Source organism: Pocillopora damicornis, chromosome 14 (genome assembly GCF_964200805.1).
Source record: "Pocillopora damicornis chromosome 14, jaPocDami1.2, whole genome shotgun sequence".
Lineage (NCBI taxonomy): Eukaryota > Metazoa > Cnidaria > Anthozoa > Scleractinia > Pocilloporidae > Pocillopora > Pocillopora damicornis.
The window spans coordinates 316828-331030 of NC_142683.1; the positions used below are offsets into that span (position 1 = coordinate 316828).

Genomic DNA, 14203 nt, shown 5'->3' on the forward strand with positions numbered 1-14203 from the left:
TCATTCCAATATTGACATTGGTTTAACAGTCTCCTCTCTACATTCTGCTGATTCATTTGCAATTTTTTGTCTTTGATACTGAGATTGGGTTGCCAGCCTCTTTTTCCTTGATTCAGAAGATTCATTTGCATGTTTCTTTTCCCTGTTCAGATGCTGCTGGGCCAGCCTCTTTTCCCTAGATTCCTGACTTTCATTTACCCTTCTTCGTTTCTCATAGTCACATCTAGCAATCAATCGTTTTTCTTTTTCTTCTGGCGTTTCAGTTAAAGACTTTTGCTTCCTTTTCATATGTTGTGTTTGGTTTCTTTTATTTCTGAAAGGCAAATGTTCAATTTTTGGACTCTCATGAACATTTTGCAAATCAAGTTCATTATCTCTGATTAAGACACCTTTAATTTCAAAACGAACAAACCCTATTTGTAAGCAGAAAATGTTCAAATATGATACAAGGTTTTCAATTCCTTCAATGGTAAGCAAAGTACATTTCCCAAATGAGTGGGGTATCCCATGCAAATCCCTGGAATGAGCATCAAAAATTTTAAAGCTTTGTTCTGAATTCTTAATCACTGCAACAGTATTTATTCCAGTCATTAACAAACAACAATTGTAGTTAAGTTGACACTTTGAAAACACTTCTGTCACAGAATTTTGAAGAGACATGTATGGCCCATTATTTGATGTCATGCACAAACTCCTGTTAATGACTCACTATATTCTAATGTGTATACATTATTGTAAATTGAAACAATGCATGGAACATCAGTTAAAACAAATAATCATTTGTCTGGACATCTTATAGAAGTATAAAAATTATTTCCAATGGTAAGAATATTATTCAAAATGGAAGTCCACAAATTGATATCTTCTATGTGATGATAAATAATAGCAGTAAGTGACATTGCTACACATTGCTTACCAGTATTTTCACCAAAGAGAGCTTCATTTCCTTGACTGTAGTCAGCACATATTGTTCTTGTTGGATCGATGACATCAAATATTGTAGGGCCTGGATTTTCTTCTACACCATTTGCTTGCCTTATAAGCAATGGAATATAGGCATTGTAGAAAATCATTTGTGAAAACCAAAACATCACATCATTCTACATTTTGTGTTGTCCAACAACTTGTTTCAATACTGGCGAGTAAAATACATTTAAATAGAACATCAGAAACATTAAACTTCAACAATGATTATTAAAACGTGATAAGATATCCTTTGTTTTCACGAAATTGTCATGAGAACCAATACTTGACCGGTATTGATCAGTCGAGATTTCCATACTTACTTTTTTCGTTTTGAGATATGCCTCCGTGAATTCTCAACAGTGCAAGGAGAAAGCAACTGCAATACAACCTATTTCACTTTCTGGCACTTTAAGGTGGCTTCAGACACTTTTAAACACTTTAACAACCCTTTCAGACACTCAGTGGTGCAACCCGCACCGATAGATCAAGCCGATCGCTGTTGGCTTGTGAGTGCAATGACTCCTTTCAGTGTGTTACAACCCGTACCGAAGATTCAAGCAGTTCAATATTGTCTTTTAAGAACGTAGAAACTCTTGCACAAGCTGCATTTATAACACAAGCCGGGTCTGAACATGTTGGCTTGTGTGAGGAGAACGAACTCGAGATACGATCACCAGAAAAAAACTACTCGAGAGGTCAGCATTAGATTCCATCCACCAAAATCACCTTGGTCGAGAGGGACTGAGATGGAATGATGGACAACTCATGACTTGTTATACTAAATGAAAATTACGAAGCTACGACAACATGCCGACTTATCCCGATGACCTAACTGTATCATTTGTTTGGGAAATTGCGTCAAAACTTTTTACTCAAGAAATGGTAAGTATTAATTTATTGTTCGATTGTAGTATTATTGTTACAACTATTGTAACTACGAAGTATCACGCGATGGTCAAGACAGCTGTGTTGTTTTTATTCATAACTTAGAAGTACATCGCAAGCATTGTGACGTCATAATTACATAATTTACGACACTCTCCCGGGCCGATTAGATAAGAAATAGTATGGAATGATTAGCAAAATAGAAATATTTAAGAATAGTTTCGTAATAAATATCTTTCAGGTCAAGTATTCCTTTGATTGTTCCCGGATTCTGTGAATTGCTTTCTGAGCGGCAAGTCGTACTGGGGGGCGTTGTTTATCGGTTATAGCTTCTTTGTCTTCCTTTTCAATACTTTGTGTATTGTTCTCGCTGGATACCTCCAATGGGTAAAGTTTCTCTATAGGTCTTAACAGTGTATTACCAGAACTTATTCTTAAAGATACAGATCTGACTAATCCGTCTTTCCCTTTATGTAAATCAGTAACAACACCTATTTTCCATTGATTACGTGGCATATTATCATGTATGAGAACAACGTCTCCTACAGAAACTGTGGTGTTGTTTGACACTTTCCTTTGATGAGCGTTATATTCACGTAGACTGGTCAGATACTCCTTTTGCCAACGTGTCCAGAAAGCCTGTATCGTTTTCTCGTGATATTTTGCTTTCTTTGTTAGCTCTTTTGTAGAAACATCAGGCAGAATATAGTCTGGATCTGATTCTTGGACGCTAACTCTTGTGTCTGGTAATGCCAGAAGACGGTGTCCACATAAGAAATGTGATGGGGTCAAAGGAGAGGCATCGTTAATATCCACGTAAGGGTATGTCAAGGGACGGCTGTTTAACACTGCAATAATGTTTAGACAGGCTTTGCCTATAGTTTTTTTTGAGACATCTTTTTACTAGTCCAACAAGTCTTTCGTAGAATCCTCCCCACCACGGGGCTCGTTCTGTTATGAACTTCCATGTTATGTTATGGTTAGCGAGGAACTGTTGTGATGCATCTGGCTTGAGGACCTGATTTTTCATCGTTTGGAGTTCTTGAGCTCCAGCTTTAAAGGTTTTTGCGTTGTCAGAAATGATACATTCGGGAACTCCACGTCGACTGATAAATCTTCTGAATGCCCTAAGAAAGGCTTGGGTTGTCTGATCTTCTACTAACTCGAGGTGTACGGCTCGTATTGCGGCACAAGTGAACAGACAAACGTAAACTTTGGATGAAGTTCGATTTCCTTGGTCGCGAACATAAAGAGGACCTGCGTAATCGATGCCAGTAAATTGAAAGGCCTGTGATTGTAGAACTTTCGGTTTGGGTAGGGGTGGTGTAGGTACAGATCGAAATGGTGGTCCTTGGATTTTTCTGCATGTTGTGCACTTGGAGATGATTCTTTTAACCAACTGTCGACCTTGTGGAATCCAATATGTTTGTCTTAGCTGAGTTAATGTTTCACAAACTCCACCATGCATAACCGTCTTTTGCTTAAAATGAAGTTTGTTGGTAGATCTTGTTTGTTTTGCTTCCATGGGAGTCTTACGTTGTATCTACCGGTCGCTTCGTTAAATCGGATGGTTTTCTGAAAGTCTGTTATGATATCGTCGTTTTTGTCGCTTTCTTCTGGTATCTTGCTGATTTCCCAGAACTTGGTTAATAGGTTATCGAGTTTTGACTCTTGTACTGGCGTTATTTCGATCCTTTGGCACAGTGTGTTTAAGTCGTTCTCGTGGTTGCTCTCGTTTTGAACGGGTCCGGACAGGAGCCATCCGAATTTGCTTTCTATAGCAATCAAGGCTTCTTTTGCAGTTTTGATTATTTTTCCAGTAATCAGCTGACCGTAATAGTCGTTTCCAATGATGATATCAACGTCAAGATTTTCTGGTGATTGCAGACGATCTGCAAGTTTGAGTCCTTTCAATGCAGGAGGTATCTTAAGTTTTTCCATGACTGATAGCGGTGGGCAAATAATTGGAGTTACTAGTGCTTTTATCGTGATATTCTCTGTTGCTGTCGATATCGAGAATGAGACAATATCATATGTTTTCCTGGTACTTTGAAATGAGCCGAAAGTAGTTACATCCAGGAGTTCCTTTCCCGTTGGTTTCAGTTCAAGTTTGTGCGTCATATCTTGAGTAATAAAGGTTCTTTGTGATCCCGTATCGAACAGGATGCGAGCTTGACGATATTGTTTGCCGGCTCCACGTATCTTTGTGACGGCGGATTGCATCAGGATATGATTGGTAGGATGAAGGGAATGTGTTGCTCCCATGTGGGTTGTGTTCTTTGCTGTGGTATGTGTAGGTGGCTGACTACTGTTTGAATTGCTGTTTTCTTTCATCTGATATGATGAACTTTGGTTTGGATTCTCTTGTTTTTCTTCGCAGATTGAAGTATGGTGTTTTCTCTTACATTTCATACAACGACCTTTTGAGTAGCATTGACTTTTCGTGTGTTTGAGTCCAAGACAGTTTAGACATCTTTGTTGGCGTTGAAGGATAGATCTGCGTTCTTCTACTGATGTGATTTTATCGCATCTCTCTGGGCGGTGTGTTTCCGCGCAGTAAGTGCATGGGCGTGATACTTTCGGTTTTCTGTTGAAAGTTCTTTGTTTTTGCTGAGCATTGGCTAATAGAGTGCCAGCGGTTGGTACGAATACTTCTCCGTCCATTTCAACAGATGTGGAATCTTCTTCAGAGGATATGTGACTTTTCTCTCGTGTTTCAATTTCTTGTCTTATGGCTACCCTCAGTCTATCCAGGGAGCTGTCCGCTAAAGGATCCGCTCTGAATATTAAGCAGCGTATGTCGTCGGGTATTTTCTTTAGGAGTATGGGAATTAGCAAACTACCATATGATTCTGTCATTACGCCAAGTGTTTCTAAGCCACGAATATTGGCTTCGCATGTATCGTGAAATTCCCTTAAATTTTTAATGTCACTTGATGGCGCTCGGATCTTGGATAATGATTCCATGTAAGCGTTGGTTAAACTTTGGGGTTTGCCAAAGCGCTCTTTTAATAGCTCAGTTGCTTTTCTATAATTTTCTTCAGTCAATGGAAGCCCGGAGATAGCGCGCGCTGCTTCTCCTTTAAGCATTCCATTAAGATAATTCATTTTTTCAACATCACTTAAGTCAAGGTTTTTATCGATAGCTGCACTAAAGCTATCCCAGAATGTGAGCCATTCAAGTGGATCTCCTCCAAAGGATTTGATGTTTATCTTGGGTAGATTAATGTGCATTCGAGGCGTTGGTGTTTGTTTGAAACTACTGTTAGGGAACTGACTCACCGGCGTTTCTTGTTTACTCTTGAGAAATCTTTTGATTCGGAATTGCCAGTCCGATATATTGTCTTGAAACAATAGGGCTGATTCTGTGTCGTTTAGTATTTCTGGCTCTGTCTCCAAAGCCATTACAATTTTAGCATCCATGTGCGCTATTTCCCCAGCTCTTCGTGTGAGTCTGTCCACAAGTGCCTCTAATTCAGCGGGATCTGAATCCTTTGCAGCTATGAGTTTTTCTGCTTTTTTTAAGTCTTGCGTACAGTGTCCTTTGTAGGCTCCTCGGATCGATATCATTTTGGTTATATCCTCTGTCATCCTGGTCACGGCACCAATGTTACAACTATTGTAACTACGAAGTATCACGCGATGGTCAAGACAGCTGTGTTGTTTTTATTCATAACTTAGAAGTACATCGCAAGCATTGTGACGTCATAATTACATAATTTACGACAATTATAAAACATTTTACGCAATTTTATGCAGATATTTCACGTATCTAAAAGGTGCCCAGATGTTACGTAGTTTTGGTGGATGTCATTACGGAACATCCACCAAAACTTTGACCAAAACCATCAACAATATATTTTTTTAATTTTATCTATAGCCACTGTTAGATGTTCAGGGAGACAAAAGATTTATACCACTAATTAGCAGTTAGTGCTCCGGCTAATTATTTTTTATGGTGCACAATTGCTGACCGACCAAACGTTCATAATGATTATCATAACTCTTAACACATAGAATAAAGTGGTTTTGGTGGATGTTTCTCTCCATCCACCATAACCACCATAGCAATTTCTGCTACTTCCTGACAGAAGACTGATGTGACCTGCTATTTGGAGTACATAACCACAATCTATTTCTTTGTATGTAGAGATATTTTGCAAAGTTCTTGAGTCAGCACCTTTTATTATTGAAACCATAATCATAACATGGTGCACAATATAGAATACAAAAGGTTCTGGTGTGGTAATCATGTAATCTTGAAACAGGAGAGTTTTTAACTGACTTAAACTGATTTAAACAGACATTTGCAACAAAATTCCAGGTCCAGAAATTTCTTCCACTATTTCCGCTAAAATCATAACCTTTAAGTACAACAAATCAGCTCATTAGTAATTGTTATCAGGGGTCTGAAAATCCTATAAATCTTTCACATTTATTTCAAGTAACCTTTAATTTCACATGGATGAATAAGTATACGCTCAAGATGCAGAATGTCTTACATTTTACAAACTATTTCCCTTTTTATGGATAGACAGTGAAAGGCCTTTGCCACATTGGTGAATCAAACCATTGTATACCATGCATTTTGTGATAATTGTTGGTTTTGCTCACAATATCCAGAAAAATGGAGGGGATAAATTTAAATGGCAAATTCTATTAATGGTTAAAATTAAATAACATTGGAAGATCAAATTAACTTTGTACTGTTTAAAATTCAGTTTTGGTTTCTTGCTTATTCCAGCCTCTTCATATTCAAAAGCATTCCTTGTCATTTTTGTGTTCTTCTGTGTACATAACGTGAAAAATAAACACAGAGAAAGGAAACCACAAAGGATTAAACTTGAAGCTAAAGCAAAGGTTAAGTTGAGCCATAGCTGATCCAAATACTGAGCACTTTGTATTGTAACCCATTCAGCGGTAAAGTTTATCTATATGTCTGCCAGCTTGTCACAAGTCTTACCCCTCTCCTTCAAAAGTCTCTATAAATAAATTTTTCTTTGTGGTCTCTAATTGATGATAAGTATATTACAGCTCCTCAATTTTCCTCTCTCAAGACAAGGTTACTCTAAATTTAACAAAGTAATGGACTTGATAAAACTCAAACTATAACTCAGCTGGCTGCTACTTGCAACCTTAATTTCTAGATATCAGTATACAATAATCAATATGTTATAAATAAGAACCCTAATGCTTAATTTTGCAGTGATCACCTTCCTCCTTTTCATTTGCAGACCAGACTGGAACCTCTATAGGTGTGTTTGCTTGTTTTGGGTGAGGATGGAAGAAAAGGAGTCATGCCGCATATCTGATTTATTAAATCGCATTTGTTCTGTTTATACATGAGTAGAACTACCTTGTTCTCTGAAAAAAATAAAATTTCTCGCATTTTTATCTGTGCTTTGCAGTCAAACTTCCTTGTGTCTTGGACAAGAAATCTTATTTTCTTGAAAACAAAATCTTTGTTTCCAGCCTTCTGTAATAGGTAAATATAACAGTGTAAGATGAGTGACAGTGTATTTCTCAAGTTATTTTTTGGAATGTGACAAAACGGAAGTGTCATAGCGTGATAAGTAGCAAACATATGATTGCTTGATAGAAAGCAAAAAATGCAGAATTGCATATATTTTCTCCTTTGTCAGCAGCATATGTTAGTGAAAAGTTCTTATAATTGTTAACTTCTAAACCATCTTCAATTTAGCCAAGATTGAACTGTTATCACGTTTGTCATAAAAGTATTCTGAGATCAATGTCATATGACCCATTCAAGTATTTGACCTTTCGAATTAGCAAGCCATAATTGACAGAAACACAAAGGTTGAGGATAAAAAGAAATTATTATATACAGTACTTCTTCTGCATCTTTTCGTTTCCTTTTCTCTCCAGCCGTTCTATCTATGCCGTGCTGGCAATTGAACACTTTCCTTCCCAAAATTAGGAAAGGCACACCAGTAAAAAACGAATTTTTGCTCCTTAAATATCTCATGCATCTTCCCGCAGTATTTTGTGACTTCTGTCCGAGGAAGGAGGTGTAAGCATTAAATTAACCCGAGTGATTCCACAATTGTGGTATCATCCAAGCCATGCCAGAGGACTTGAACTAGATAAACTAGTGAGAATGCACAATAGCGATAGCAAAGCTTTGTAATGCTAAAGAGCTATATCAATAAATACATGTGTTCCCGAAACCTTTGACAGCTTTAAAGAAAGAAAACTTCGTCGTCAATCCTGTTTCAAATTCCGCAATAAGTTTATGCGCCTCATCAACAGAATTGACGTATCCTAAATTACCTGCATGTCTACCATCAATGGTTCGCGACTTAAAATTCTCGCTATGCTGTTTCTGTTTGTTCCTCAAGAATCATGGGATTTACAGCTTCGGATGTTCGGCTACATCACTTGCGGATTTCCGAGAATCTTCGGTTATGTTTTGCAAGTCATTAAATATTCCATCTCAGTCCCTCTCGACCGAGGTGGTTTTGGTGGATGGAATCTAATGCTGACCTTGTGTACATGCCAATAAGCGTTGAATGCGTTACTCCTCAGAACATCATGTCATGGAGGAAGGTTCTGTTGAAGCGTGTCACTGGGCGGAGCGTGGACACAAGTTCTCGGCCGATGACGACATTTCGGTAAGTTGACTTATACTCTAATACTACGGACGGATCGACGGACGGACGTGCTGACGGAGAGACCCGATTGGTTGATTGATTGATTGATTGATATATTCGTGGAAAACCTTACGTGCGAGTGCTTGCCAGTTGTAGTCAGTGCCATTTTAGATGAAAGCAGTAACATTAAGAACTTTTTTACATCTACGATTTCAATACAGGGTTTACTTATTCAAGTTTCTTCTAATTTTTTGATAACCATCTTTCATTGGAGCTGATGAGTAAAAAGGTGTAATGAAAATTCACCTCCAGTGTTGTAAGAAACCTATCTGAAACGAGGTGAACCCGCGATTTAAGACAAATGTGGTAAGATTTTTATTTATCTATATTTTTTCTTTCTTGTTCTTAGACTGTTCTCAAGCATGTACTAGGTCACGTGACTGCACGAACAGCCAGAAAATCAGCGAAATAATCCGTCAGCTTGCTTTTAACACCTTTTAAATGTTGATTTTGTGACTCGTTTCTTAACTTGAAAACAGTATCATACACGGTTTAAACTTCAAACCTCGTTTCGGTGTCGATATTTCTTAACAGCGAAGAAAAAATTAAAAGAAAGATTACTTATAACGTGTCTGAGTGTTTTGAGCTAAATTTGCTGGTTGATCGGTAGAGAGCTCTTTGGACGACTAGTCCATAAACACTACCTTTCCTCCCCGGAAACTCTCCCTGCAACTAAATTTGGTCACAGCACTGTCAGCTTTTCACGATATTCATATTCTCCGCGACTTTCTACCCAGTAAATTGGCAGCCACCTGCGAGTTACAAAGTCGTCAGCTTCTGGTGTTAAATTTATCCCGAAGCCATCGTAAACGCTTTCGTGAGAATGTTCGTCTGTGATTTTCGGAGAGTGCATTTCATTTTCTTCCATCTCTATGCGATCTTTGTGGAGTGGAACCCAATTGAGAAGGAACATGACGGCTGTTGCAATGATGGTTACAGCGCTAGTGACGTAAAAAGAAACGCTGTAGTCATTGGACAAGTCGAAAAGCCAACCAGCGATTGGTGGGCCGAGCGTTTTTGGAAACGCCATCATACAGTAAAGCAAACCGATGGCGCGCGCTACTCTTTTAGAGCCTGCGATATCCCGCGTGATCACCGGAACAAGCATTTCGTAGCATCCATCAAAAACACCAAAAGTGAACGCGTACACGCAAATCCAGACATATTTATTCGCCATGGTGACAAGGGAGGAAGAAATAGCTATGAGAAGGAGAGAGAGCTGGCAGACCTTGAGGCGGTTGAATTGCGGATGATCGCACGCAATGCCAAAGACGATACTTCCCGTAAGTCCTCCAAAGGCCATATAACCTGTTAGAAGAGAGGCTTTGGTCGTGTTGATTCCTTTGTCCTCTGTAAAGCGAACCTAAACAAAGAAGGAACAAATTCAGGTATTAAAGTAACGCTCCACAGTCGCGGAAACCAAGTTGATTTAGTCATCGTCTTGATGTGATACATGAATACTGACTATGAATCACTGGAGATCTGTTCAATTTACAAGGTCGCCCTAATTTTGTTCAGTAAACATGATTAAATTACAAAATAGAAGAGATTTTTTTTCCTTGGGAACAAATTAAATTTATGTTCACTTGTTTTCTTTGGCAAGAGACTTTTCTCCCTCCCTGCCTCTCCATTCACGTAGTGTAGAAGAAAACCAGCAAACTGTCAGAGGAACTGATTAGTTCACTGCTATGGACAAATTCAAAGGAGAGGCTATACTTTGGCTCCTTCACGGCTCTCAAAACGGGATAAGCCCAGACTGTGATGGAACGTCAGCCTTATTCGAGTGCAAGACTCTTATTTAATGCAGATTTGCGAGCATCCTTTGAGAGTAAAAGGTTGCTTTTTAGTTTCAAGAATATGGCCAACAGCTTCAAAGAAGTAGACACAAACTTTCTCTCAGTGAGACTGAAACACAGGAAATTATCAAACAGAGATCGGAAACCTGAACTTTTTCAACTAACTGAAAGCAACTTTTTGGAAGTGGAGGCTTTGGATAGTGAGGGAAGAAACAATTTATCTGTCTGCTTAACTTACCAAATGAACAAAAGGCACGAGGAACACAAGCATGAACACACAAAGCGAAGCAACCCAGATGATGTACGCTTTGTTCTTGAAAATGTTGCCGTTGTTTTCTCTTCGTCTGTCTCGGCAGGCTTTATGGCTCTCCACAGGCCGAAATATCAATCCACTCATAAACATTAAACTCTGAACGGCGGCAAGAATCCGAAATGTAACTGAAATCCCGTACTTTGATACAAGGAGTTGTATCACAGGCCCATATACTAGGGTGCCACACGCGGCTCCCGCCAAAGCCATCCCAGATGCAAGGGCAAGGCGCCTCCTGAAGTACTTTGTTAGTATCACGAGCGAGGGAAATAAGCCCAGACTTGCTCCCAGACCCCATATAATTCCGTAGCTTCCATACAGGGGTGTGAGCGTTGTTGCGAAGGAACTGGCAAGGAGGCCTGAAGCTGAGACAAAAGATCCAATAATGACAACCAATCGGCTGCCGAAACGTTCAGCGAGAGAGGTGCCCACAGCAGCGAACAGATACATCATACTGGACGCCAGCGAGGCAACCCAAGCTGTTGAGAAAGATGATAGGCTATTTACTCAATTGTCAAACTTGTCCATCTAAAAAGATAATATTGTTCTCATGTGTTATTTTTTTACCTCAACGCTTTCAAGCAATTGAAAGGAATAGAGTAAGGTTTTACCAGAGATAATGGGCAATGCCCATTAGGCCAAGTTGAGTTTTAAAGCTGTGGACCACGAAATGACACAATAGACCTGGATTAGCAATGTAGGCTTGGTAAAAAAACAACGACTAAAGAACAACATAACGGACTTTGTGAATGTCGCGATGGAGACGTTCTAGTCAGGCCGTTAAAAAAAGCTGCTTGTTCCTATCAGCTATCAATCAGGCTTTTAAATGGACATGTAGTTCTTACTCTGATTGGATATAGCCAACAGATTTTGAAGGGAAATCATAAGGAGTAAAACTCGGTTTAATCTAAAGCAACCTTTTACGAAAATAGAAAGGGGCTTTGACCTCATACTTTATCAAGTCACGTCTTGCGTTGTGCAAAAATTGCTAGAAAATTATATGACAGACCTTAGGGGAAGTTTAAAAAATTCAAGACAGAAAAAGCGACTTTCGATTAAAATGAGATGATGGTCAAAATAGAGAAGAAAACCACCAAACGTTGTATTGCGCACACATACTGCTTTTATTGATTCACATCTCAGTTTCCGTTTACCGGAGAATCGTTTCGAAATATAAAGAAATAAAATGAATAGATTGAGTTTTAAAAGAAAACTGAACACTTTTAGTTTGGTTGAATGTGTAAGCAACTCTACCTGTTTCCCCTCTTTTTGTGGAATATTCATTCAAAAGCGCCGAGTACACCACACCAGCTGCATTCTGCTGCCCGACTGTTAAGAAATTAACAATCCATGCTCCGAGACAAACGACCCATCCCCACCCTCCATCGGGCGGAGGTTTGTGATGTACTTGATTCACATTAGCTGCTGGCTGATCGTCTTCCTCCGAAACTTCATCACACCTCTCTTCTGATGTTATGTCCGACATGGAATTCATATTTCTTCTCCTGAGGATGGCAAAAGTGCTCCTGTGTCCACCTGAAGCGCCTTTTCCTTGCTCTAGCGTTGACCTTAGGGCCCAGTAGTAAGTTGAGCAGTAGTAATTTGGCTGTCACCTCTCAGCTGGAATCAGTTGAACAGAATCATGTAAACAGCTGAATAAACAAACATGAATAGCTCAGTGCTTAAACGTAAGGTTGCTAGAAAAAAATAAATAAAATCAAGTCGAGAGCGTGTGAAGGCCCATTTCCACCCTTGATGCAACGCGGCGGTTTTTTTTTTGTTTGTTTTAAACCGCCGCTTTCGTTTAAATAGCGCCTCTGATGAGTTTAGTGAGCTTCTCAAAATAATTCTGTTTAAAACAATAGAATACGTTTTAATTCGGTAATGTTATCAGACGAATCCACTGATTTAGCAGATTCCGAGGCAGTCAATGCTTATGGGTCGGTTGTTGCTTAAGAGGAACACGAAAATCCTTGCAAGCATTCCGAGGAAGGTGAAAATGTCAATCCACTACGTCATCATTAATACATCAATTTTTTGAAACTTGCCATCCTTGTTAAATTAAAGGTGTCTGAGTGTTTCTCTTTTTTTTTTTAAGGCATTGTTCTTAACCTTCAAGTCACATTTTTGTAGACAAAACCTCTCATTACTTGTCGAAAGATATATCACCACAGTAGAAAATGAAAATCGAACTCTTGACCATCTTGCAAAAAGCTCAACGTTGGACACTAGACCGAGGAAAGTTGTTGGTTTCCAAAGAAACCTTATCTCTGTTGCGGCAGGCAACAGGAACACTCAATCGTGTTATACTTCGCGAGGGCGAAGCCAAAATGAACTATCACGCATAGAAATCAAAAGCAAATAATTTCATTGTTTTTGCAACAGTGGTCTAAAAATTAGTCATAAGACAGGCTCGTGTTTTTATTTAATTTTTTGTTTTTCAACCACACACTGGTAGGTTATTCACTTTTCTCAGACACTATCTACCATGAAAAAGATAGAGAGTGGCGTAGGCAATCAGATCACAGCACTTTTTTGATGGAACTTTCGTAGATTTAGTATGGAAAACCGCCTGAGGAAATTTAGAAAAGGCGTCGTTTTTGAGCTTAAATTGATAAAGGTTTGGGTTGAATGTTTCTGTACATCAAATGCTCTGGCAGTAAATCTGTTATTTGAGAAATAATTGTTTTGTGCTATGTTATTAAGAATACTAAAAGAGTAACTGACTGAACAACTGCCAAACCTGCCAAGTGTATTTCGGTCGAAATTTGCATGGATGAACTTCTACTTAAAATGGATCTTTAAAATCGAAACGGAAATTGTGGGTCTTGAGGCAAAGTAATAACTTAATTTTTTCCCTTCATGGCAGTTTTTCAACCAAAACAATCCCGCACCACCAGCAATTAAATTTGCATCTAGCCTGTTTTTTGTTCCCCTAATAAATAAAATCATCAGAATTAGTGCCTTATGCACAATAAAACGAACTTTTCCTTTTCAGGTACCTTTTGAGTTTCTGTGATATTGTATTCCTCTTTTCATCCGCTTTTTTTCCAGCGTATTTTTCACTTGACTTGCACATAGAGAAAGCTTAGTTTTATCCTAATGCCGGTGCAAATTTTACTTACGGAGCATTATCTCAGACAGTTGGTTCTCACGGAGATTTTCTCCGTTTTAAATTAATTATCAGCTATCAATTTATTCCTATTTCGTATAAAATTACAAAAGGAAAGGATATGTTTTTGACATACCTGCCTGGTATCCTGAAAGAAACAGCAATCAATGGCTTGATTTGGCGTCTTTTACAAGACATGTGGTTCTGTCGATAATCTTAATTATCATAAGATAAGTGGCATAGTAATGAAGAGCTATCGATAGGAGGTCTGGCAACTCCAGAATAAATTTCACAAAATTTACAAAATTCGATTTCGCAGACCGAGCCAAAAAGAATGTCATCATCTAGTTAGAGCCGGCACCAAATTATGTAAACGAAAAGCACTGTAATAGGCCCCGTTTTCAAATTCATTCAATATTCCACCGCGCATTATCATCAAATTGAAAACAAAATCAGTTCGTAA

The 14203-nt window shown here is 38.7% G+C and overlaps 3 protein-coding genes and 1 long non-coding RNA gene across 4 annotated transcripts; 1 reads left to right on the forward strand and 3 right to left on the reverse strand.

The window, feature by feature from the left end:
- Nucleotides 1–1842, reverse strand: LOC149033874 (uncharacterized). The gene is made up of 3 exons (XM_089193799.1): nucleotides 1287–1842; nucleotides 898–1135; nucleotides 1–694 (listed from the first exon to the last, which is right to left on the reverse strand). The coding sequence occupies exons 2-3, from the start codon at nucleotides 1089–1091 to the stop codon at nucleotides 1–3; spliced, it is 888 nt and encodes a 295-aa protein (XP_089049925.1). The 5' UTR covers nucleotides 1092–1135; nucleotides 1287–1842.
- A 246-nt stretch (nucleotides 1843–2088) lies between these two features.
- Nucleotides 2089–5442, reverse strand: LOC113673599 (uncharacterized). Its single transcript, XM_089193800.1, has 2 exons — nucleotides 3399–5442; nucleotides 2089–2726 (listed from the first exon to the last, which is right to left on the reverse strand). Exons 1-2 carry the CDS (start codon nucleotides 5440–5442, stop codon nucleotides 2089–2091), a joined length of 2682 nt encoding a protein of 893 aa, XP_089049926.1.
- An 827-nt stretch (nucleotides 5443–6269) lies between these two features.
- LOC113671529 (monocarboxylate transporter 10-like) lies at nucleotides 6270–12184 on the reverse strand. Its single transcript, XM_027187749.2, has 3 exons — nucleotides 11883–12184; nucleotides 10557–11107; nucleotides 6270–9885 (listed from the first exon to the last, which is right to left on the reverse strand). The coding sequence occupies exons 1-3, from the start codon at nucleotides 12121–12123 to the stop codon at nucleotides 9205–9207; spliced, it is 1473 nt and encodes a 490-aa protein (XP_027043550.2). The 5' UTR covers nucleotides 12124–12184; the 3' UTR covers nucleotides 6270–9204.
- Nucleotides 8338–9009, forward strand: LOC149033875 (uncharacterized). The gene is made up of 2 exons (XR_016182984.1): nucleotides 8338–8483; nucleotides 8872–9009. It is a non-coding gene; the product is annotated as an uncharacterized LOC149033875 (long non-coding RNA).
- Nucleotides 12185–14203: the final 2019 nt, after the last annotated feature.